Source organism: Ambystoma mexicanum, chromosome 11 (assembly GCF_040938575.1).
Source record: "Ambystoma mexicanum isolate Mex_15411 chromosome 11, UKY_AmexF1_1, whole genome shotgun sequence".
Taxonomy (NCBI): domain Eukaryota; kingdom Metazoa; phylum Chordata; class Amphibia; order Caudata; family Ambystomatidae; genus Ambystoma; species Ambystoma mexicanum.
Genome location: NC_090934.1, coordinates 19,590,554 through 19,617,020, shown reverse-complemented (window position 1 = coordinate 19,617,020; position 26,467 = coordinate 19,590,554). Strand labels below are relative to the sequence as shown.

Sequence of the window (26,467 nt, the reverse complement as noted above, 5' to 3'; positions counted from 1 at the left end):
CCTCGGAAGGCCTCTGGCCTCGGCCCGGGCCTCGGAAGGCCTCTGGCCTCGGGCCGGGCCTTGGAAGGCCTCTGGCCTCAGCCCTGCAAGTAGGGAGAGTGGGGGGTTGTACATACTCTACACTCTTGGTATATAGGTACACCTTATACACTTCCTACACTTAACAGCCCGCTGCCTCAAGGTGCGTATGGAGGGTACCCCTTTTCAATTCTGCCCCAAGTCATAGCTCTCAACTCACCCGCTTTTGGCAGGTGTCACCCGCCTTGAAAGCAGATGAATCACCCGCCAAGTCCCTCATACGCCCATTCACTTCTATGGGCCTCTCACCCGCCAAAAAGAAAATCGGGTGTTTTACACCCGCCTTGCTGACAAAAAAGGTTGATAGCTATGCCCAAGTGCAATCACAAATACCCTTGGGTCGACAGGCACGCCACGTGCAATCTCTGCTTGCCGAGGGACCACCCCGAAGCGAACTGCAGAGCGTGTAGTAGGTTTAAACCTAAGACACTTAAGAACCGTTCAACGAAGCGTTGGGCCCACCACGCCAGGCAGGCGGCCATGGCAGCGGAGTGCGCCTTCAGTGACGGCAGCGACGCCGTACTTTTGGACGGCGAGGGCATTACGGCGTCGAAAGACAGCCGAGCGCAAGTCCCCGACCTCGGAAGGTCGTCCGGCAGGGCGGCTATGGGGAAGACCCCTGGTGACACAAGCGCTTCACACACCACACACACTAAACACACGAAGTCCAACCGAGACTCGACGACGTCGAGTTCTCGGAAAGAGGCACAAACAGAACGGTCCGATTCGGTGTCCTCTGGGCATTCTCGATCGAGATCGCCGCATGACTCCAGGCAATCATCCACTCTTGCCAAGAGTGCCTCCCTCCCTAGGCTAACAGAAGTTCGATCGTCGGAGGACGAAGACGACTTCCACCCCCAGGCCGCATGCCAGGAGTCGGGGCCCGCAGACAAAATCAGCGAGGCCCCACGCTCGAAGGACAGGGACCCTACCCCCGATCCTCGACGCCAGGCGCCGAAAACCTCCAGAGCCACAAAAGGACAGGGAAAACATTTTTCCACTCACGGGGAGGGGGGAAAACAGAAGAACCAGCCTTTGCACTCTTCCACACCTGTGAAACACACCACTCCCCCTAAACAGACAGACAAGGCCAGGTCTGCTGATATGTCTAAAACCAGCAAATCTACTCAAGATAAATCTCTGAGACTTGCTGAGCGAGTCATTCCCAGTTCCAAAAAATGGTCGAGTGAAGACATAGATAGGGTCATGTCAAGGATGATGTCTATGGCTGATTTTTACGATAAAAATCCAGACCATTTCCTTTCGTATGATCCACAAGGGGCGACACCCTCAGGCTCTAATGATCCTATCCCCCCGAGTAAGAAGCCCCGGTTTGAAACACTGATGAGGTCTACAGACCCCTTCGAGGTACAACCATACTCAAGACCATACTCACTGTATCAAGGAGAGGCTTCCTTTGGTGAGGACCAAGAATTTGGCATGGTAGAAGAGCAAACCGGGACGGGCTACTATGGGGATGATGAGGACCAAGAAGAGGAAGAGGAAGACCCTGAAACCTACAGAGTAGATTCCCCGGTAGAAAACGAAGCCCCGGTTACCGACTCCCCTGTCGATAACCAACCCCTCCTAAACGAGGTTCTCGCACGTGCAGCAGAACATTTCCATATTGACACCCACGGTGTCCAGGAGGAGAGGGACTTCGCAGAGGAGTTAGTGGGAGAAAGTAGGCCTGTTGCCCAGACCATCCCTATCCTTAAGTCCGTTCAGCGAAGAATAGACCCGTCCCTGGTGAACCCAAACCTCACCAGAGCAGTCAATTCCAGGGTTGAAAAACTTTTCAGGGCAGCCCAGTCTCACCCTCTCTATATAAGAGGACATCTGAAGCCAGACTCCCTAGTTGTCACTAACACTCGTAAGAGGGCTGGAACACCCTTGTCATCGTCCGAAGCGCCTCCCGACAAGGAGAGCAAAAAACATTATGGTTCCGGCAGGAAAGTAGCCTCAACGTCCGCCTATCAAGCAAGGATTGCAAACTCCACCACCCTGTTGGCCAGCTACAACTGCCATCAGTGGGAAGAAGTCGCGGCACTCATAGCCTCTGCTCCTGAACCTTTAAAGGGCCAGTTAGCTCGGATTTCCGCAGAGGGTAGAGCCGTGTCTGGTTGCATTTTGAAAGCAACCTTTGAGGCCGCGGACAACGCAGGCAGATTGGTAGCAGAAGGCACTGTTATCAAGATACATGCGTGGTTACGGCAGTCTGGTTTTAAGGCAGAAACCCAGGCATCATTGTTGGACAAACCGGTGGAAGCCGATCTGTTGTTTGGTAAGGTGGTCGAAGACGCACTGAAGAATGCCAAGGTCGAATACGAGACACTCAAGTCCCTTGGCCAGTTAACCAATAAACCCCCTAACCAGAGAGGGAATAGTCATTTTCGTCACACACGCGGCCAAAATTCCCAGAGAGGATCTAACTATTCCCAGGGGCAGGGTACACAGTGGAACAACAGCCAACAGTCTACCCAGGGTTACGGCAGAGGTAATAGGAGATGTCATGGTAAAGGCAGAGGCAGCTCAAGCAAGGGAGGCGGCACGCCTCCACCAAAGCAGTGACGCTCAGTTCAGGGTCCCTTCTCACGCAACCCCAGTAGGGGGACGCATTTCCAACTTCACCCAGGCTTGGGAAGGGATCACATTAGACAGATGGGTGCTGTCAACAGTATCCACAGGGTACTGTATAGAACTACTGCAGTTTCCCCGGAACCATCCTCCACGACAAAGAGTATACTCTTCAGAACATCAGAAAATTCTCCTCGAGGAGATCGCCATTCTGCTAGAAAAGGACGCGATATAACTCGCCCGGGACACCAGGTAAACAAGGGTATTTATTCAACTTACTTCCTTGTGCCAAAGAAAGATTTGACAATGCGCCCAGTATTGGACTTACGGCCTGCCAACAAGTATGTCAAGCCCCAAAAGTTTCGTATGACTACGCTACAAGAGGTAATCCCCCTCCTAAAAAAGGGGGATTACATGGCAACCTTGGATATGAAAGATGCTTATTTTCATATTTCCATGTTCCCAGCGAACAGAAGGTACTTGCGCTTCAAGGTGGGCAGTCGACACTACCAATTCAAGGTACTGCCCTTCGGGATAGCTTCAGCACCAAGGGTATTCACCAAGGTACTGGCGGTGGCGACTGCACACCTACGCAGGGAGGCAATCCCGGTGTACCCTTATCTGGACGACTGGCTCATAACGGGGGAAAACCCAGTAATTTGCAGGACAAACATTCAAAGGACTATCGACCTCTTCCACGAGTTAGGCTTCTCAATCAACGAGAAAAAGTCAAGCCTGGTGCCAAGCACCTCCAAACAGTTCCTAGGAGCAATCCTAGATACTCAAGAGGGGTTGACCTTTCCTTCAGAGGAAAGAATTCGGAATATACTACTGCAAATTCCGCATTATCAGTCCGGTCGCCAAATAACGGTACGCAAAGCAATGCGTTTACTGGGCATGATGGCGTCATGTATTTACCTGGTCCCCCACGCGCGCCTTCGCATGCGTCCCATGCAGGAATGGTTGGCGAAACAGTGGTCTCAGGCAAGTGGTCAGTGGGACGATCTAGTGGTCGTTTCGCCAACACTAGTACAAAGCCTTCACTGGTGGACAAGAGAGAATCTCGCACAGGGGAAACCCTTTTACAATCCCGAAGTACAGGCAGTAGTCACTACCGATGCATGTCTGACGGGGTGGGGAGCTCACCATCTCCACCACACAGCTCAGGGTCTCTGGTCTCCCTCAGTGGCCAAGAACCACATCAACCTGCTAGAGCTTCGGGCAGTATTCAGAGCGCTTCAAGCGTTCGAGCCCCACCTACTAAACCTGTCAGTGCAAATCCGGACGGACAGCACAACAGCCATGTTCTACCTGAACAAGCAAGGAGGGACTCGTTCGCCAAATCTGTCCAAGCTTGCCCAGAAAATCTGGATATGGGCACTCAGACGGAACATCTTCCTGTCATCACAACATGTTCCAGGGGAGCTCAATTCCCTAGCGGATGCTCTGAGCAGAGACTCCCTCCCAGAGGAACACGAATGGGTTCTACACAGAGAGGTCGTAGAAGATATCTTCTCTCAGTGGGGTTTCCCCACTATAGACTTATTCGCCACAAGTGAAAACAAACAATGCCCAGGATTTGCATCCAGGTTCCCCCAACCAGACTCCCAGGGGAACGCCCTGTGGATGAACTGGTCAGGGATGTTTGCGTACGCTTTTCCACCAACTCCTCATCAGGAAAGTGGTGAGGTGAACAAGATGAACAGAGAGTCGATGACGCTCGTCCTAGTTGCTCCCATGTGGGCAAGACAACTGTGGTTCCCACACCTACGCAGGATGGCGGTGTGCGAGCCCATCAAACTTCCAGCCTGGTACAACCTACTGTCCCAGCACCAAGGTCAAACAGTGCACCAGCAACCCAACTCAATGAACCTGGCAGCATGGCTCCTGAGGTCATAGAGTTTGGACATCTCAATTTACCACAGAGGTGTATGGACATCCTAAAGGAATCTAGGAAACCAAACACAAGGCACTGTTACTTTGACAAGTGGAAGAGGTTCGTTATCTGGTGCCAGAGTAGACAAATCAACCCTGTTGATTGCACTCCTTCCACTATTGTTACATACATGCTCCACCTGCTAGAAGCAGGATTGGTTTTTAACTCACTGAAAGTACACCTGGCAGCCCTGTCGGCATACACCACTTCCCATAGCAAGGTTTTGTGGTGGAAAGTACCAGTAGTTAAAGCCTTCATGGAAGGAGTAAAGAGACTTTACCCTCCTATTTCAAACCCACCACCAGGGTGGGACCTTAATGTGGTGCTAGCCAAGCTCATGGGACCCCCTTTCTAGCCCATGCATAAAAGCAGTCTCAAACACCTGACTTATAAAACGGCCTTCTTAGTAGCTATTACTTCTATAAGAAGGGTCAGTGAAATTCAGGCTCTGTCAGTGCAGGATCCCTTCTTTACTGTCCATAAAGACAAACTGGTTTTACGCACACACCCTAGGTTCTCACCTAAGTTTAAATCAAAATTCCATGTAAACCAGTCCATTGAGCTTCCGGCTTTCTTCCAGGATCCTCAAAGCTCGGCTGAGGTGAAACTACACACCCTAGATGTGCGTAGGGCGGTCCTCTACTATGTAAATAAAACCAGACCGCTAAGAAAAACAGATCAACTGTTTGTCTCCATAGCTACAGGCAGAGAGGGGGATCGCGTCTCTAAAGGTGCCATCTCGAAGTGGATTATTAACTGTATCCAGCTGTTACACTCACTCTCCGAAAGAACTCTGCCTTTCACGCCAAGAGCCCACTCTACTAGAGGCATTGGGGCCACTCTGGCTTTCATTGCAAATGTACCCCTTGACACCATTTGCAAAGCAGCTACTTGGAGCTCTATTCACACTTTTACTCAGCATTACTGCATTGACACCCATTCCAAGGCAGATACACAAGTGGGACAAGCGGTTCTAAGACACTTATTTGTTCATGACCCTTCTCACATCCCACCTCCATCTTCAGGTACTGCTCGCTAATCTATGCACAGCATGTGATATAAGCAGATTCCACAAGCCTCAGAAGGGATACATTACTCACCGTAATCGTATTTCTGATGCTTGTATCTGCTTAGATTCACATGCGACCCACCCTTCCTCTCCTCTGAGAGAAGGCGCATGGTTGCTTGTAGTCTTACCTTTCTATCTATCTGCTTGGATTATCTGTACTCGCGCTACTCCTCATGCTACCTCATGTCAGAAAAAATACAATCTGACGATCCTAGACACGTGAGGGATCTTGGGTACAGTGGACGTCACACTAGGGATAGTATTACTGGCACGCCCTGTGTCGACGTCCATTTTCGAGTTTCGAAAAACAAACTGTAATACTCCGCAGCTTCCGCTAGATGTCGGCCTATGCACAGCATGTGAATCTAAGCGGATACAAGCATCAGAAATACGATTACGGTGAGTAGTGTATCCCATATGGAACATCTATGTAAGATTAAAGTTAACAAATTAACAATTAGCCATGGTACGCCAGTGTAAGGGGCAGCTAGACGTTTAGGCCAGATCACAGTTATGCAACAATGGAGAACATAGTAACTCAATGCTGGTGAAATGCCCGGGCTAAATCACAATATGAACAGCAGTAGTGGACAAGTAATACAAAAGTGCATTAGGCAGCTAGGCATAGGTTACCGCCATGCAAGCAGAATATTGCAATGCTAGTTATAAGTGTAGGCAGGATTGAGGCTAACAATGTAATCAACACCAATATGAGGATACAAGTGAGGCAACAGGGCGAGATCATTGTTAGTTGACTAAGTATATTACAAACATAATACTGCGCAGTTGAACAGCAAGGTCAGACAGCAGTAAAACAAGGCAACAGTGAGCAACTTCAAATGGCATTAGGCAGCAGAATGTGCCTGTTAGTCTGCTCGGGGCTGCAGTATGAACGGCGCTCTTATGGAACAGTTAAGCAACGCAGCAAGGTTGCAATTTAGGCTGGGACAGTGGTTAGCGGCAGTAAAGAGGGGCTGCTTACGCTAGTGGATGAGACAATATGTGCAGAGTCTTCCGGTTGGTTCTGCGGAGGTGCAGGGGTCCTGGCACTTGGCACGTCTGGCTCCTAACAGACTCACGACAGGAGGATGCCTTTGGAAGTGTGCCTTTGGTTGTGGGCCGGCTTAAACGCCTGCCGGCTTACAATTGGTCAGTAAGTAGCAGCTGCTAGCCAATCAGGATTGGTTACTGGGCCTGGTGTGTTTCCTCATGTGGAAACCAGGTACAGTATTGCGGGCGGCCTTTTTTAAGTATCAATGGTCCTCATGATCTCCAATGGCGGCGGTTGCACTCCGGAGTACTGGAGGCAAATGGAACAAAAACCAGTGGCATAAACCCCAAGCTGGTTGCAGTGGCGAATTGCACTGTCATTAATGATTTATAGTGAGGCCTGTGTAATACCAACTAACCTTATAACTTAAAATAAAATCACTGGACTGCAGAAGGATTGTCCTAATTCTTAGACTAAATGTGTTGCCCGCAAAGACTGGAATAGGTTGGATGGGCATAGCTAGGCGCTGCACTTGTGTGCTGGGCAAAGATGAGGATCTTATACATTTTGTATTCATTAGTATGTTTTTTATCAATCTAACAAGAAGATGGCTCAGGCCACACATCTTTAAGAACAATATTAGATTGTGTACTGATGCTATTTATTTATTTATGCATTCGATTAAGAAAAAAATATATACGATAACTGATACAGGAAATATTGACCTAAGGGGACAAGTGCTACAAACTAAAGAGGAGAGTAGTATCTCTCTCTCCCCACCCCTCTCTACTATCGATACGTAGTGCTTGTGAATCTGCTTAGAATCACATGCTGTACATATAGCTCGACATCTAGTGGTAACCCCGAAGTATTGCATCTTATCTTTTGAGAATCAAAAGGGGACATCGACATGGGCGTGCTTGTAACACTATACTTAATGTGACATGACGTGTACCCAAAATCCCTCATGCATCGAGGTCCCTCAGATTGTTTTTTCCACCCAGCTAGCCGGTTGCCTTATGCAGAGCTTGAAAATTGCTAAGTTTCCATTTCATTGTCCACAACCGTCGGTCGTTTAATATTCGTCAATCCTTCACCGATGACTACTCCAGAACCAATGCCGAAGACGACTGCAGATTTCAGCGGCTGGTGCTCCTAAATATCCATGGAAAGACACACACCAGAGGTGTAATATGTGTCTACCTCGAGGTCAGACGAGCAGTCCTGCAAGTCCTGGCAACTTTTACGCCCGAAGACGTTAAAAGAACCGCAGGCAAAGTGATGGGCGGCCTACGCCATGCAGCAGGCCGGGAACACCAAAAATGTTGATGGAACCTACCGATCCGCATGATCGGCCGTCCTCTCCGCAAACGTCCATTTGGCATGCGTCCAGGCATCCAAGTCAAAAGGGCATCAGGATCAAACTTCATAAGAGTGCCAAGGCACATCATAAGAGCGCTGAGATGCCTCACAAGAATGTGTCAGCGCCAAAGTTTTCAGCGGTGCCGAAAACCGCGACAAAGACGTTAGGCCCATCAAAATCACTCCCAGATACGGCATAGATTCTCGAGAGTCTCGCAAACAACATCTCGGCTGCAAATTGGACTATGGACACCTTGAAAGACACAGCGAGATGTCGAGAAGAAGGTTCCCAACCCCTGTCTAAGACACTGGCCGACACATCTCGACCACCTAGAGACCCAAGTCCACTGGCTGACAAATCCCGACCCCCAGAACCCTCTGGTTCATCTCTATGGACCAGAGATATGTTTGAGGGATACATGAACAAGCTTTCCAAGTTTGTGGATTTTTCTGAAAGATTTATCACCCCAAATAGGCCAAGAGAGGAAGACTCCTACCCAACTTTGACCAAAGATCAAAGAACTTCCAGTCAGTTCCCTCATGAGAAGGTGTTTGACCTAACTGAACCAGAGGACATCCATCAGGACCCCTATAATCAGGGAGAGAATCCCTTTGACGAGACAATAGACCAGTCACCACATTGGGGTGATGAACAACTGGTTGAAGAGGCACCATGGCTTTCACCGCCCACTACCCCAGACCCAGACACACTGTGTATAGTTCCTCCCTCCCTCAAAGACAAGCCTCACCTATCGATGACCAGATGGCATTCAATGCTATTCTTAAAAAAGCAGCTGAACACTTTCAGATTGCCACTAAAGAGGTGGTACAAGACACCGACTTTGTAGAGGATATTTTAAAAGAAAAACCACCCTCAAGTCAAGCGATACCTCTGTTGAACTCTCAAAAGGCACATAGCCCCCTCTTTGTTGACTCCATCTTAAACAAGAGCTGTAAACCCACAAGTCGAAAAGCTTTTTTGCCCTTCTCCAACAGGCCCGCTATATATCCGGAGACATGCCACTCCTGACTCCCTAGTAGTCACAACTACAAGGAGAGAGCTGGAGTACCCTTGTCTATGGCTGAGGCACCTCCAGACAAGGATTGCACGAAGTTATATGCCCTGGGGAAGCGCATTACAACATCAGCAGCCTACTCCACTAGGATAGCTAACAACACCTCATTGCTGGCTAGTTACAACGATGTCCAATGGAATTAGGCTCCATGAGGGCCTGCAAGAAGACCCAGAGCCAACACAATCACACCTTCTGGCGGTTGTGTCAGCATGGCTAAAAGATTCTGGATTTAAACCTGAAACTCAGGCATCCCTTATTAACAAGCCAGTAAAAGAAACAAACCTGTTTAGAAAGGCTGTGGATGAGGCACTAGAGACTGCAAAAAGGAACATGAAACCTTGAAGTCTCTAAACCAGATCATGCAAAGACCCTATCAGCAGCGAGGGGGTAGCTCTCGCTGCTCCTTTTGGGGACAATCCTTCCCACGTTCCCCCCACAATCAGTACGAAACGGGAAATGCACCATGGTCCTCGGGACAAGGGACAACTGCCATGGGCCAATATCAGCAGAGCGGACAGCGCTGCGGCAAAGTAAGGGGTATAAGCTCCACCCCAAGAGACTCCCCGGCCTCAAATCAAAAATGACTTACCGATCCGTGTCCGCTTCCATGCCTCCCCGGTCGGGGGACGGATAACATCTTTCTTTCATGTATGGGAGGAAATCGCATCAGACCAGTGGGTGCTCAAGACCGTCACCCAAGGTTACTGTATCGAGTTCAGCCGGCCACCTCGATAACGCCCACCCGCGTCCAGACGCTGATCGCCAGAACATCTGAAGATCCTGCTGCAAGAGGTTGAGATCCTGCAAGAAAAGGGTGTGAATGAAGTCGTCCCCGGTCTACAGGTAAAGGAGGGTATTTATTCAGTGTACTTCCTTGTACCCAAAAAGGATCTCACCATGAGCCCTGTGCTAGACTTGCGCCCAGCGAACAAATTTGTAAAGCCACAAAAGTTCAGAATGACAACATTGCAAGAAGTAATCCCTCTACTAACACAGGGGGATTACATGGCAACACTGGACATGAAAGATGCATACTTTCATATTTCAATGCTGCCAGTGCACCGAAAATACCTCAGGTTCATGATAGAGGACAAACACTATCAGTTCAAGGTCCTTCCATTCGACATTGCCTCAGCCCCAACGGTATTTACAAAGGTGCTGGCGGTAATAGCGGCTCACCTGTGCACTCAGTCCATTCTAGTTTATCTTTACCTCGACGACTGGCTAATAACAGGGGATTTGTACGGAACATGCCTATCAAATACCTAGAAGACGGTATATCTACTCGTCAGTCTGGGATTCTCAATCAACGAGAAACAGTCCAGCCTAGACCCACAGCCAAGTCAAACAATTTCTGGGGGCTCTAATTTGGACAGAAGATGGCTTAGTCTTCCCCTCCAACTAGAGGGTCCGAGACATGCTGTTCCAGATCCCTCACTATGTAGCCAATCGCGAGGTGACTGTATGCAAAGCCATGCGACTGTTGGGGATGATGGCATCCTGCATTTACTTAGTCCCACACGCAGGTTTGCGCATGCGCCCCCTGCAAGAGTGGCTTAACAGCCAATGTTGTCAGGCCAGCGGACAATGGGACGATCTAGTGGTTGTCTAGGCAGCCCTCGTTCTCTTTTGGCAGTGGTGGTCGAGGGAAAACCTCTTGTAGGGGAAAACCTTCACCACCCCCGCAGTTGAAGCCACTCTCACCACAGACGCATATATGACAGGGTGGGGGCGCTCACCTCCTTAATCACATGGCGCACCACGTTTGGTCCTCAGCAGTAGCGTCCAACTACATAAACCTGTTGGAGTTTTTAGAAGTATTCAAAGCCCTGTAGGCTTTTCAAACACAACTACAGGGGAAGACGGTACTGGTCCTCACAGACAGCACCACGGCCATGTATTAACTGAACAAACAGGGGGGCATACACTCTCCAGGGATATCCAAACTGTCTCAGAACATATGAAAGAGGGGCTCTCAAACACAAGATGTTCCTCCAGTCTCAACAAGTTCCAGGGGAACTCCATCTTCTGGCAGACATGCTCACCAGAGACTTCCCACTATCCACAGAGTACGAATGGAGATTACACAAAGACATCATCTCTAACATCTTCGCAGAATGGGGCTTCCCAGAGATTGACTTGTTGTTCGCAACTCTGGAGAATGCACAATGCTCAGATTACTCCTCCAGGTACTCGCAGAACCGCTCCAAGGGGAACGTCTCTGGATAACATGGTCAGGGAAGCTTGTCTACGCTCCGCCCCCCCACTCCCGACTCCCTTACTCAACAAGATAGTGCACAAGATGCACCAGGAACCAGTCACAATGTTTCTGGTGTCCCCAATGTGGGCCCACCAACCCTGGTTCTCCCATCTGATGGCGATGTCAATCTCTCCTCCGATGAAGCTACCTTGCCCATACAACATGCTATCACAAGACAAGGGGGAAACACTCCATCCATGCCCGCAAACTCTCAACTTAGCGGCCTGGCTCCTGAAGTCATAGTTTGGGCACCTCCAACTTCCTCAGAGATGCATGGACATAATTAAAGAAGCAAGAAAGCCTAACACCAGACATTGCTATTCCAATAAATGGAAACGCTTTGTTATCTTGTGAAATTCCAAGAGCATCAATCCCATATACTGCTCACCAACACATATTGTCTTATACCTGACTCACCTACTAGACGCAGGTCTTGTTTTTAATTCCCTGAAGGTCCCCCTAGCTGTACGTTCAGCTTGTACTACGTCCCAGAAGAAGGTGTTGTGGTGGAAGATCCCAGTGGTCAAGGCTTTTATGGAAGTGGTTAAAAGACTTCATCCCCCTTTTTCAAACACGGCTCCTGGATGGGACCTACATGTGGTATTAACTAGTCTAATGGGATCTCCCTTTGAACCGATGCATAAGGCTAGCCTCAAAGCACTCACTTGCAAGACCGCCTTCCTAGTGGCAGTCACTTCAATTAGAAGAGTTAGTGAACTGCAGGCTCTTTCAGTTCAAGACCCATTTGTCACAATTCACAAAGACAAGGTGGTTCTGCGCACTCACCAAGGGTTTGTACCTAAATGCATTTCAAAGTTCCATGGGAACCAATCAATGGGGTTCTGGAAGAAGGTGGGTAGTTCTACTAACGTGCCAGAAAGAAGCCTCCACACACTTGATGTTAGAAGAGTGGTGATGTATTATCTGGAAAAGACTAAACCACTAAGGAAAACTAACCAGTTTTTCATTTCAGTGGCGGCTGGCAGAGAAGGGGGACCCTGTCTCTAAATCGGCCACTTCAAAGTGGATCGCAAACTGCATCACACTCTGCTACACTCTTGTCAAGAGAGATCTTCCATAGCATTAATTGCAAATGTTCCTCTCAAGTCCATTTGCAAAGTGGCAACTTGGAGTTCTGTACACACCTTTACACAACACTACTGCCTAGATACAGACTCTAGGTCAGGACTCTCAGGTGGGACAAGTGGTACTGAGACATCTCTTTACTACTGTTCCTTCTCACACCCCACCTCCAACTCTGGGTACTGCTCACTAGTCTATGAACAGCATGTGACTCTAAGCAGATTCACAAGCATCAGAAGACCTGCATTACTCACCGTAATAGCATTTCTGATGATTGTATCTGCTTAGATTCACATGCGCTCTCCCTACCTCCTCGCTCGGAGTAGAAGGAAAATAGACATCTTACTACTTTCTCTCTATCTGTACTCACTCACGATAGTCATAAGGCTCCCTCACAGCAGAAAAGACACAACCAGAGGAACCTCGATGCATGAGGGATTTTGGGTACACTACACAACACGTTAGGGATAGTGTTACAAGCACGCCCATTGTGGATGTCCCCTTGAGATTCTCGAAAGACAAGATGCAATACTCTGTGATTACCACTAGATGTCTGACTATATGGACAGCATGAGAATCTAAACAGATAAAATCATCAGAAATGCTATTACGGTAAGTCATGCATGTCATATATACAGGAAATGTGTGGATATGTGTGTGCGTCTGTTCGAAATGTTCAGGACACTTCCCAACATGCTACAAACCTGAAATGTGGCATGTGGGTAGGATCCATGGTGTGGACAATGTAAAAGTATAAAATACAGATGTTTCTAATTTTTGTTTTTAAGTGGTCTGCAATGCTTACCCCTGCCATATGTGGATATATATATATATATCTATATATATATATATATGTGTGTGTGTCTGTTCAAAATCCTCTGCATACTTCCCAACATGCTACAAACCTGCAAATGTGTACCATGGTGCAGACAATGTAAAAAGTATCAAATATACATTTTTCTAATTTCCTGTTTCTCAAGCGGTCTGCAATGCTTACACCTGCCATGTGGCCCTTTGCGCTGTAGTTCTGCCGTAGTTCTACGTAAACGTCAGCAGTTGATTGTTCCAAACTTTCCACACTATCCGCATTCTAGCTGACATTAGCGGCACTCACTTTTCAAGTCATGCGGGTGACACAAAACTGTGCTTTTGCATTGATTTGGGTGAGAGGAAACGGTGCATGTTTCTTCAATTGCGTCCACAATGGCGTTTTCTGTCACATCGAGGCAAATCTCTCATGATAATTACAGGAACTTAATTTCCCACGGAAGTTGATGAATGGATGCCATCTCAACAGTATGAAGCTCGCATGCTTCAGCCGTACAGGTACGGGTATGGCACTTCAAGCTTACACACTTCTGCCCTAGATGTACAGCACTTATGTTGAGGTCGCTTCTGCTTCGGCTGTAGATCAGGACATCAATAATGATGCTGCGCAATCTGACTGCTCCAAATCGAAAGTAGCTTGAATAGATTGCGTTGTTATTCGGGTAATGCAAGCAACATCATCTATATTCGTTCATTGAATGAACGTCAAACTAGGACTGAGGCGGGAGTTACCGTGCAAAGCATGGGTACACCTGCATGTAAATATATAAAATTACATTATCAAGCATCACTGGAGGAGAATGGTGGGATCAGGCAGGGAGGATGGGTAAGAGGGCAGGGGGTGTTCCCTCTTTAGCAGGTAAGTGAACTTGAAACCGAGCTGTGAAGAGATGCACAGTTGTTTGCTTTGATTGTCATTGGCAGTGGACTTCGAATAGAACAGGGCGAGTAGGGAAAAAGAGAGGAAGCAAGAGGCACAGGGGAGTGTATGTGGCAGTGTGGTTGAGTGAAGAGTAGGATCAGAAGAAATGAGATGGTGAGGACTGAGGAGCCAAGACCATGGATAGCTCTGTAGACTAGAAGGAACTTGGAAAAAGAGCAGTTGTGTATTGAGAGCCAACCAGCATGTTGGTAGGAAGTGGGAAGGGGGGGAAATTTGAGTAGGTTGTAGAGACTGCAGGTAGCAAATTTGAGAGCTTTGTCTAGAGAGAGAAAGGAGTAGAGAGGAAGGCCAAGAGTAGGTTTGAGCAGTACTCTGGCTTGCTGTGCAGAAGGGTGGACATTTTGTAGAGTGAGTGGTTAGTAAGAAAATTACACATTTTCTGAAGGTTAATACAGCCAGCAGAAGCAAGTGTAGTGTTAGGCAGAATCCTATGCAGTTCCCTTAGGGAGCACTACAGAAGATTAGGACTGTTTAGTTGGTAGTTGTGGCTGAGCAGTCAGACTTATCTCAAGGGGGAGATGAGCAGTATTTAGGGTTTACACAATAGGACTACAGTACTATGTAACCACTGACCAAAGCTTTGTATCAAAAAGAATATATATTTATTTTACACACTCTTAACTCAACACACAAATCACTATCATTAAAGCAGGTTAAAACAGTCAATAAAAGTATACACAACTCCCTATTTAAATTGTAGACAAGTTTGAGCAAGAGTGTAAACTGAGCAAAATGGCACAGTGTAAACCAAGGAGAAATGGCACTCTAACAATTTCTTCAGAGGGAGGGAAAGGTCAAGTTTTATACAGGGTTAGACTCCTAAACACACCAGCAACACTTCCCAATTGGATTGTGAACAAGTTAGGCAAGGTAAGTGAGGTTGTGGCAAGGTATGCCAGAGAAGTGGGAATTAAGTGGAAATTTACTGCAAATTACCATCCTGGAACCAGTGGGCAGGTTGAACGGTTTAGTAAAGTGCATGTGGATATTATAGAACTGGCGAATAAGAACAACATGGCTATCATTGCAGCCCTAAAGTACCCGATCTAGAGAGTCGGGTCTTCACCTACCAGAGTCACGGGGATGTCACCATTTATCGTAGTGAGGTAGACCAGCTAATATGGTACTTAAGTTATAGGTTAATAGTTGGTTGATCGTTTCGGGTGTGGGTGATCTGGGATTGGTGCATCAGAAGCTGGAAATGTATCAAAAGAAGCAGAGAGAATCTCAAACCAACCAGCCCACAACACAGTGAGAATAAAAGAGGGCAGGCCAACACCAAAAGGGATGTCAAGATGTTCTGAACCTGAATAAGAGTTGTGTAAATATTTTCAAACGCCATTGGAGTATCAGATGGGTACATTTGGAATTTTAACAGAATGTATAAGTGGAATGAACAAACTGGTGAAAATAGAAGCATGTGGGGAACAAGATGACAACAGCAATTGTACAAGTATAAATAATGGTGGGAAGGTGTTGAGTAGTTTTTTGATTTGAGAAAGCAGCTTTGGGTATGAGTGTTTGTGGGCACTGGGGCAATGTTCACAGCAGTGTGAGCATATGTCGATGACCAATAGTCGGCATAGGCCCAATCGCACTGGCAAGATGCCTACCAGGTATCAAGGTTTCCATGTAGACCTTAAGGGTGCCATGGAGTAATATGCAGTTACATTGTCTGGTAGCTATAGTGCAACATTATGATCTTGTTAAAATATGTGTAGTTTGTATGGTCACTTTTGTGTTTTTCTTACTGATATCTTGTTGGTTAGTGATGCTTGTGTTGGTTATGAGCGATGGCTTGCTGTATCGGGAAGGGGTGTGCTGTATCAGAGTGGCCAGGGCGCGTTCTGTGTTGGGTCTGGCTCGTGCCATGCCCTTGCATGCTATTGGGCAGTCTAGCATGGAATATGCTGAGGTGATTTGACACAAGAGGGGAGAGCACGGTTGCGGAAGGAGTTGGAGCTGATGATGGAGAGGGCAGTTCACCAGTACTTAAACAAAGGAGGATTATATACTCACTGAGGACTCAGTGTTCCTCCACTTATCTGTCCCTCTCTTCCCAGCCCCTCCGCTTGATAGTTCCTGCTTTCCCTCCCTGAATCCCTTTCCTTCTACAGTCCTTTCCCTCACCCTTTTCCATCCTGCCCCACTCTTATTTCCCTCCAACATTAATCATTTTCCTTCTACAGTCCTTTCCCTAATCCCTCGCCTCGCTACTCCATACTTATTTCCTTCCCTCCCTAATTCCTTCCACAGTCCTGTCCCTCATCCCTTCCCGCTCTGCCCCACTCGTATTTCCCTCCCTTAATCCCTTTGCGTCCATGGCCCTCTCCCTTGTCCCTTCCCTCCCTGCCCCACTCTTATTTCCTTCCCTCCCTGCCCCACTCTTATTTCCCTCCCTGCTGGCCAACCCTGCTGCAGTCTCTACCCCTCCTGTTGCCTCCCAGGCTCTTTGCAATGCCCTTGCCTCTCACTTCATTTCAAAAACCCAGGACATCCTGTCCACCCTCTCCGCCCACACCCCTCCTCTCTCCATCTGTGTTTGCTGACCCTCTTTTGGCCACCCTCCCACCACCCTTCTCGTCCTTTCCTCTTTTCACCCCTGACGAGGTCGCTAGACAAGTCCGATCTATGAAAGCCTCATCAAAACAGGTTCATCCCTTTTCCTCTAAAACCATCAAGGACCACATTGACACCCTCGCTCCGGCCCTTGCTGATATTTGCAACCACTCCTTTGCCTTGGGATCCTTCCCCTCCCCTCTAAAGCACTCCTTTGTGCATCCTCTTCTCAAGAAACCCACAGCGGATCCTTCTTGTCCAGCTAACTATCACCATTACTCCCTTTCTTGGCAAACTCCTGGAAAAGTTGGCCATCTCTCAGCTTAACCTTCATTCCAATTCTGTTGGCTGTCTCCATGACCACCAGTCTGGCTTCAGAGCTGCCAGAAGCACGGAAACCGCTCTCCTGAACATCTGTGAAGATCTGCTCTCCAACCTTGACTCGAACATTCCCTCTGTCCTCATCCTCCCCGATCTCTCTTCTGCCTTCGACACTGTCAACCATACCAACCTGCTCAACCGTCTCTGTGAAAACCTGGGTATCACTGATCAGGCTCTGGCCTGGCTGACCTCTTTCCTCTCAGATCGACCCTTTCAGGTCCAACTTGGGTTGTTCCTTTCATCTATCTTCCTCTCTACCTGTGGTGTTCCCCAGTGGTCTAACCTCTCGCCCTGGCTTTTCAACCAATACCTGGCAACGCTCGCCCACTGCATTGCCACTTTCTGCTCAAATTTCCAGTGCTACGCTGACGACACTCCACTCATTTTCAGGCTGCCCTCTGCCACCTCCTCTCCCTCTCTCATCTCTGATTGCCTAAGTGCCATTCAAGAATAGTGTTCCGCCAACGATCTTTGTCTGAATGCAAGCAAGACGGAGATTCTCCTCATCGGCACACCTTCACCATCCTTTCCCCTCCTCCTACCCCCACTTGCGAGGCTAAGAACCTTGGGGTCATCTTTGACTCCACCCTTTCCTTCTCCGCCCACATCTCTGAGGTCTCTAAAAAGTTAGATTTCCAACTGCACCTCCTCAGAAGTACTCTGCCTTTCCTCTCCTTCCCCCAGAAGTTCATGGTATCCCAAGCTCTCGTTCTCTCTAGCTTGGATTATTGTAACAGCCTCTTTCTAAATATACCTGCCTCTACTCTCCGCCCTGTGCAACTAATCCAGAACAGGACTGCGAGACTTGTCCTTGGCCTCAAGCCCTGGGATCGTATCTCTCCAGCTCTGAAACCTCTCCACTGGCTCCCAGTGGATGCCAGGATTAAATTCAAAACCCTCTGCATTGTCCACAAGGCTTTCTGGGGCCTGGGTCCAAAATACCTTCAGGTATCCCTCCGCAAATACCTCCCCTCTCGAGCTCTTCACTCCTCTATCTCCAACTGCCTTAAGGTCAGTTGTTTTTCAAAGAAACGAGCTTGGGGTAGATCTCTGTCTTTGGCAGGGGCCTCTCTCTGGAACAGCCTCCATGCCACTCTAAAACTTGAGGAGAACCATCTCCGGTTCCGGAAGCACCTCAAGACCTTCCTCTTTTCTTCTGCCTTCGCTCCCCGTCGGCCCTGCTGATCTGTTCTCTCTTGGCACCGTGCACCTGGCCACCCTGTGTCCCTCGGGCCCAGGTACCTGCTCACCCTGCCACCCTCATGCACTGCCTCCGGGCCACCCCTTGCACTGGGGACTGTATCTGTACCCTTACAGCCCCTCCCTCCCTTTTTCTTCCTGCACTTATCAGACCTACCCTGTCTGCTGCCTTAAACCCAGCACTTGCACATTGCTGGCTGCACTACCACTGTTTGTTGCCTTTATTATTTATTTATTTATTATTATGTATCTGTTTCTCCTTTGCTTCGCACTTTCCACTTCTCCCCCTTCCATGCACTTCTGCCCTCCCCCTCTCCCATGCACTTGCGTATTCTCAATGTCACTGGGCCTAGTACGATTGTTGTTTTGTTCTCCCCTGTTCCTCTCCCTTGCCTTGTCGCGCTCTGAAACACTTGTGTACGAGCACGATAGAAATAGAAAATCAATCAATCAATTCCCTCCCTTAATCCCTTCCCTCCCTGGCCCACTCTTATTTCCTCCCCTCCCTTAATCTGTGTCCTTGCAGCATCTCTGCCGTACTTTTTTCTTCCTCCCATCCTTTTCCCACCCCATGCATCCTCGCTCTGCCCCTTTCCTTGTCTCAATGCCCCATTTCCTTTCGTGTCCCTCTCTGCCCTCTCCTCCCTCAGTCGCGCCTCTTTTCTTCCCTACTCTCCTCCTATGCCTCGCTGCCCCTCCTGCTCTGTTCTTCCTTTGCCTCCCCTGCCCTCCCTGCATCCCTCGCCTACCGCCCGCCCCGCCCCTCTTCTTGCCTCCCCCGCCCCCCTCTATTCTTCCCCGGCCTGCCTGCCTGTCTCTCCGCGGATGCTGGCGGTGACATCAGGCTGGAGCCGGGCGGCAGCCTATGGGCGCAGCCTCCGCTCGCCCCTGGTCCTGCTGCAGAGGGAGGGAGGGAGGGAAGGAGGGAGGCTGGCGAGATGCTGAGCCGGGGATGCTCGGGGGGCAGCCGCCCGGTGCTGCTGCTGCTGCTCCAGTGCCCGCGCTGCTGCAAGATGGCTGTCTGAGCCGGGGCAGCTCCTACTGCTGCATGATGCCCCCCTGAGGGCACGGGGCAGGCCGCCAGCCGAGGTGGCAGTGCTGCAGCTGCAGAGACATGGGCAACGTGCTGAGCTGCGTGAAGGAGCCCCGGGCACCTGTGCCCAGGGACCCCCAGGATCCTGCCACCCCATGCCCCTGGCAGAGACTGAAGAGGAAGCGCAGGGACAGGAAGAGAGCAGTGCCCGAGGTGGGCACAGGCGAGCTGCCCCTCGATGCTGGCACACCGGAGGATTGTGGGCTGCCCAAGAAGTTGAAAGCCAGTCCCTTGAGGGCAGCAGACATAGACCATGGCCAGCCACTGCCTGACGCCGTGGAACCCGGGCAGCTGGTGCAGGTGAAGGAGCTGCCTGGCGGGCACGTCCAGACTGCCCACTTCTGGTCCGACGTGGACAGCCTGCAGGCATCCTGGGCCGAGGGCACCGCCGTCATCGCGCGCATCCTGGAGAACCCGGCTGAGCAGGGCTGCCACAGGGCCGTCAGCAGGCTGGTGGACCTCGAAAGGACCAGGGCTGCCAACAGCCGGGCAGTGCTGCTGCCCATCGGCTGCTCGGCAGAGGCGGGCAGCATGGGCCCGACCGTGGGCCTGCCGGGCGTATGCCATGGAGCACCCAAGGACACTGGGTCCATGGGACCACAAGACCTGCACAGCGTCTCGGGGTGGGCATCGGGGGCAAACCATGGGGGCAAGACCAAGGGTTTACAAAGGATATGCATTGGTACTCCGGGGCACTCTGGAAACAAGGTGCCACAAGGCAGGCAGAACGGCCTGGGCACTGCGCTACGTAAAGACCCACAGGGCGATTCAGAACCAGACTCGGGCACCACAGCACCAGGAGACATGGATAGCAAGCCATCGGGGGCATCACAAGCTGGCCTCGGGGATAGGACCATGGCACCAGAAGACCACAAGGGAGACCCGTGCAGAGAATCTGAAATAGGCCACAGGCTCCAGACCATGGAACCAGGAGAGGGACTGAGCGTCACCAGCGGGCACAGCCTCCAGTCCATGGCACCAGGAGAGGAACCGAGCGCCACTGGCAGGCACAGGCTCCAGACCATGGCACCAGAAGAAGAACCGAGCGCCACTGGCAGGCACAGGCTCCAGACCATGGCACCAGGAGAGGAACCGAGCGCCACTGGCAGGTTATCGGAGGCAGACCAAGGGCATAAGGCGAGGGCATCTGGAGACCCTCAGAGCGACACATCAATGACCCCAAAAGCCGGCTCTGGAGCTAGGAGCACAGGGCTGAGTGACCGGGAACCTGGAAAGGAGAGGCACCCGAGCCCAGAGAGGGCAGAGCAGGGCACCCTCTCCGAGATCTCCACGCCATCACCCATGGTGGATTTTGAGAAGCCATTGCGCTGGTCGCCGCAGGAGAATGCCATGGCATCAGACTCCCCTTACAGCGGGCACGATGCCAGTGTAGGCCTGGACTCCTCTGGGTACTCCAGCAGAGATTACAGCAGCAGTGGGCGCGATGCCAGGGAATCTGTTCTGCCTCTTCAGGTGGCGCAGGGCACGTTGGAGGGCTCTGTCGAGCCTGACAGAGTCGGGGTCAGTGAACCTTTTCTTTTTCTAATGGACGGGGGTGAGAGCAGGGGGGGGCGGTGGGGCATTAACATGAACTCCCAGGCAGTCTGCTGCCACCTTAGTTATTATCCAGGGAAGGTGCAGTATTTCCTTATCACTGTGCTCACTGCAGAAACCCTTGCCCCCTGCCCCCCCACTCAAAAAGCCTTCACCTGCCACACCCCAGGGTTGTGCCCCCTCTGCTCCCTCTGTCTGTCCTACCAGCACACTAACACATAAGGACAGTTGCCCATGCCGAGAGCCCTGTCTAGAGATTAAACTTGTCTCCTACCGCTTTCTGGTGATTACGGCAAGGATTTGGCCTTGGTGAACAGGGTATACCTCATCATCCAGGCATGGATGGCCACCCATGGATTATACCTGAATGATGACAAGACGGAGATCATTATCTCGTGTACTTCCTCAACCCTTAAGAAACTGGAACCTAAATACTCCACATTCAATATTGACAACAACTCTATCAAAGCCGCTTGGGAGGTCAAAGCACTGGGTTTCTACCTGGATTCAACCTTTTCCCTTAAAAAACAAGTTGATGCAATGGCATCCGTCACAGCATACATGTGCAAATTAATTAGAGCAGGTAAACTCTTCCTGTCCAACAAAAGCTGTATGAGATTGGCAAGGGCTCTTGTACTGTCGAAGCTGGATTACTGTAACTCTCTCTACTTTGAGGCCAACAAGGAAATTATGAATAAAATCCAGCTCCTTCAGAACAACGCGCTTAGAGCAGCACTAGGCATCTCTGGGAGAGAACATATCTCTGAAATGTGTAAATCCAACAACTGGTTATCCACACAGGATAAAATCCAGCTGAAAGTGGCCACTCACCTACAAATGTCTAAATAACGCGGCACCCTCTTACCTTACTGGGAGAATCACCAGGAAAAAGTCTATAAAACCATCTAGAGTAGCGAACATCACTTGCCTTCTGGTCCCTAGATTTAACCTCTCAATAGTTGGAGGACGTACCTTCCCAGTTAAGGCAGGCCAACTGTGAAACTCCCTACCCACTCCCCTACGAGAAGATCAATCCTGCAATTCAGTGCCCGACAGAATTACATGAGACGGTTGAAAAATCCGAACTGTCAGCTTGGCATATGATGACGCCCCACTTTCTGTATTACCCTGTACATAACAAAGCAGCTTTATATTGTACATAGTATCTTGTATGTGCATACCTATCTCATGTAAATATACCTATGTAGACGTATGTTTTGTAAGAATTTTATCACGATTGTACATAGATATCTAGCCATAGCCTTTCTACGCAATTATTCCTATCCGGATTATATACTCTGTATCTTGAAAATGTATCTATGCAATTGTATTTTCTGTAACCAAGCAAGTTGTCTTATGCAATGTGCCCTGATACCTTCGGTTCTGGTGCGCACTACAAGTTAATAAACAAACACGGTATTGGTCTATTCTAAGCCCCAACCCTATGTGCAGGGCTTTCTCACCCTAAATCCCACACTTGGCGCCATGGTCCCATATCCCCACCTAGTGCCCACACTCAGTGCCTAGGGCCCATGCTCATGAGCCCAGAGCACCACCCTCTAGTGCTCACACTCGGTGCCTAGGCCACGACCCATGTCAACATGCAGCACCACCCTCTAGTGCCCACACTCAGTGCCTAGGGCCCCGGCTCATGAGCCACACTCAGTGCCGAGGGGCCTGGCTCATGAGCACACAGCACAACCCTCTAGTGCCCACACTCAGTGCCTAGGGCCCCGGTTCATGAGGCCACAGCACCACCCTCTAGGGCCCACACTCGGTACCTAGGTCCCCGGCTCATGAGCCCACAGCACCACCTCTAGGGCCCACACTCAGTGCCTAGGTCCCCGGCTCAAGAGCCCACAGCACCACTCTCTAGGGCCCACACTCAGTGCCTAGGGCCCCGGCCCATGAGCCCACACTGTAGTTCCCACACTCCGTGCCTAGGAACCCCGCTCATGAGCCCACTGAAGCACCCTATCGGGCCCACACTCAGTGCCTAGGGCCCCGGCTCATGAGCCCACAGCACCACCCTCTAGGGCTCACACTCAATGCCTAGGACCCGGCTCATGAGCCCACACTCGGTGCCTAGGCCACGACCCATGTCAACATGCAGCACCACCCTCTAGTGCCCACACTCAGTGCCTAGTACCCCGGCTCAAGAGCCACACTCGGTGCCGAGGGGCCCTGCTCATGAGCACACAGCACAACCCTCTAGTGCCCACACTCAGTGCCCACACTCAGTGCCTAGCCACACTCGGTGCCGAGGGGCCCTGCTCATGAGCACACAGCACAACCCTCTAGTGCCCACACTCAGTGCCTAGGGCCCCGGCTCATGAGCCCACAGCACCACCCTCTAGGTCTCACACTCGAGCCTAGGGCTCGACTCATGAGCCCACACTCGGTGCCTAGGCCACGACCCATGACAACATGCAGCACAACCCTCTAGTGCCCACACTCAGTGCCTAGGGCCCCGGCTCATGAGCCACACTCAGTGCTGAGGGGCCCAGCTCATGAGCTCACAGCACCACCCTCTAGTGCCCACACTCTGTGCCTAGGGCCCTGGCTCATAAGCACACAGCACCATCCTCTAGTGGCCACACTCAGTGCCTAGGGCCCCGGCTCATGAGCCCACGCTCGGTGCCTAGGGTCCCGCCTCATGAGACCACAGCACCACCCTCTAGTCCCCACACTCAGGGCCTAGGGCCCCGGCTCATGAGCCCACAGCACCACCCTCTAGTGCCCACACTCGGTGCCTAGGGCCCCGGCTCATGAGCCCACAGCACCACCCTCTAGGGCTCACACTCAATGCCTAGGACCCGGCTCATGAGCCCACACTCGGTGCCCAGGGGCCCGGCTCATGAGCACACACTCGGTGCCTAGGCCACGACCCATGTCAACATGCAGCACCACCCTCTAGTGCCCACACTCAGTGCCTAGGGCCCCAGCTCATGAGCCCACACTCAGTGCCTAGCGCCCCGGCCCATGAGCCCACAGCACCACCCTGTAGGGCCCACACTCAGTGCCTAGGGCCCCAGTTCATGAACCCACAGCACCACCCTCTAGTGCCCACACTCAGTGCCTAGGGCCCCGGCTCATGAGCACACAGCATCACCCTCTAGTGCCCACACTCAGTGTCTAGGGCCCCAGCTCATGAGCCCACACTCAGTGCCTAGCGCCCCGGCCCATGAGCCCACAGCACCACCCTGTAGGGCTCACACTCAATGCCTAGGACCCGGCTCATGAGCCCACACTCGGTGCCTAGGCCACGACCAATGTCAACATGCAGCACCACCCTCTAGTGCCCACACTCAGTGCCTAGGGCCCCGGCTCATGAGCCACACTCAGTGCCGAGGGGCCCGGCTCATAAGCACACAGCACAACCCTCTAGTGCCCATACTCAGTGCTTAGGGCCCCGGCTCATGAGCCCACTGCACCACCCTGTAGGGCCCACACTCAGTGCCTAGGGCCCCGGCTCATGAGCCACACTTGGTGCTGAGGGGCCCGGCTCATGAGCATACAGCACAACCCTCTAGTGCCCACACTCAGTGCCTAGCGCCCCGTCTCATGAGCCCACAGCACCACCCTGTAGGGCTCACACTCAATGCCTAGGACCCGGCTCATGAGCCCACACTCGGTGCCTAGGCCACGACCAATGTCAACATGCAGCACCACCCTCTAGTGCCCACACTCAGTGCCTAGGGCCCCGGCTCATGAGCCACACTCAGTGCCGAGGGGCCCGGCTCATAAGCACACAGCACAACCCTCTAGTGCCCATACTCAGTGCTTAGGGCCCCGGCTCATGAGCCCACCGCACCACCCTGTAGGGCCCACACTCAGTGCCTAGGGCCCCGGCTCATGAGCCACACTTGGTGCTGAGGGGCCCGGCTCATGAGCATACAGCACAACCCTCTAGTGCCCACACTCAGTGCCTAGCGCCCCGGCCCATGAGCCCACAGCACCACCCTGTAGGGCTCACACTCAATGCCTAGGACCCGGCTCATGAGCCCACACTGGGTGCCTAGGCCACGACCAATGTCAACATGCAGCACCACCCTCTAGTGCCCACACTCAGTGCCTAGGGCCCCGGCTCATGAGCCACACTCAGTGCCGAGGGGCCCGGCTCATAAGCACACAGCACAACCCTCTAGTGCCCATACTCAGTGCTTAGGGCCCCGGCTCATGAGCCCACTGCACCACCCTGTAGGGCCCACACTCAGTGCCTAGGGCCCCGGCTCATGAGCCACACTTGGTGCTGAGGGGCCCGGCTCATGAGCATACAGCACAACCCTCTAGTGCCCACACTCAGTGCCTAGGGCCCCGTCTCATGAGCCCACAGCACCACCCTCTAGTGCCCACACTTAGTGCCTAGGGCCCCGGCTCATGAACACACAGCATCACCCTCTAGTGCCCACACTCAGTGCCTAGGGCCCCGGCTCATGAGCCCACAGTACCACCCTCTAGTGCCCACACTCAGTGCCTAGGGCCCCGGCTCATGAGCCCACAGTACCACCCTCTAGTGCCCACACTCAGTGCCTAGGGCCCCGGCTCATGAGCCCAGAGCACCACCCTCTAGTGCTCACACTCGGTGCCTAGGCCACGACCCATGTCAACATGCAGCACCACCCTCTAGTGCCCACACTCAGTGCCTAGGGCCCCGGCTCATGAGCCACACTCAGTGCCGAGGGGCCTGGCTCATGAGCACACAGCACAACCCTCTAGTGCCCACACTCAGTGCCTAGGGCCCCGGTTCATGAGGCCACAGCACCACCCTCTAGGGCCCACACTCGGTACCTAGGTCCCCGGCTCATGAGCCCACAGCACCACCTCTAGGGCCCACACTCAGTGCCTAGGTCCCCGGCTCAAGAGCCCACAGCACCACTCTCTAGGGCCCACACTCAGTGCCTAGGGCCCCGGCCCATGAGCCCACACTGTAGTTCCCACACTCCGTGCCTAGGAACCCCGCTCATGAGCCCACTGAAGCACCCTATCGGGCCCACACTCAGTGCCTAGGGCCCCGGCTCATGAGCCCACAGCACCACCCTCTAGGGCTCACACTCAATGCCTAGGACCCGGCTCATGAGCCCACACTCGGTGCCTAGGCCACGACCCATGTCAACATGCAGCACCACCCTCTAGTGCCCACACTCAGTGCCTAGTACCCCGGCTCAAGAGCCACACTCGGTGCCGAGGGGCCCTGCTCATGAGCACACAGCACAACCCTCTAGTGCCCACACTCAGTGCCCACACTCAGTGCCTAGCCACACTCGGTGCCGAGGGGCCCTGCTCATGAGCACACAGCACAACCCTCTAGTGCCCACACTCAGTGCCTAGGGCCCCGGCTCATGAGCCCACAGCACCACCCTCTAGGTCTCACACTCGAGCCTAGGGCTCGACTCATGAGCCCACACTCGGTGCCTAGGCCACGACCCATGACAACATGCAGCACAACCCTCTAGTGCCCACACTCAGTGCCTAGG

General features: G+C 51.7%; 1 protein-coding gene across 20 annotated transcripts in view; it reads left to right on the top strand.

Moving 5' to 3' along the window:
* MACF1 (microtubule actin crosslinking factor 1) overlaps nt 1-26,467 on the top strand; it is a 1,825,008-nt gene that overhangs the window by 421,638 nt on the left and 1,376,903 nt on the right. For 12 of the 20 annotated variants that reach the window (XM_069622420.1, XM_069622426.1, XM_069622418.1 and 9 more), the window contains exon 1: nt 19,277-20,957. The exons of the other annotated variants lie outside the window; for them this stretch is intronic. In XM_069622420.1, coding sequence (XP_069478521.1) covers nt 19,458-20,957 — 1,500 coding nt within the window. In that variant the 5' untranslated portion in view covers nt 19,277-19,457. Of the gene's footprint in view, nt 1-19,276; nt 20,958-26,467 lie in introns of those variants that run through there. 20 annotated transcript variants of the gene reach the window in all.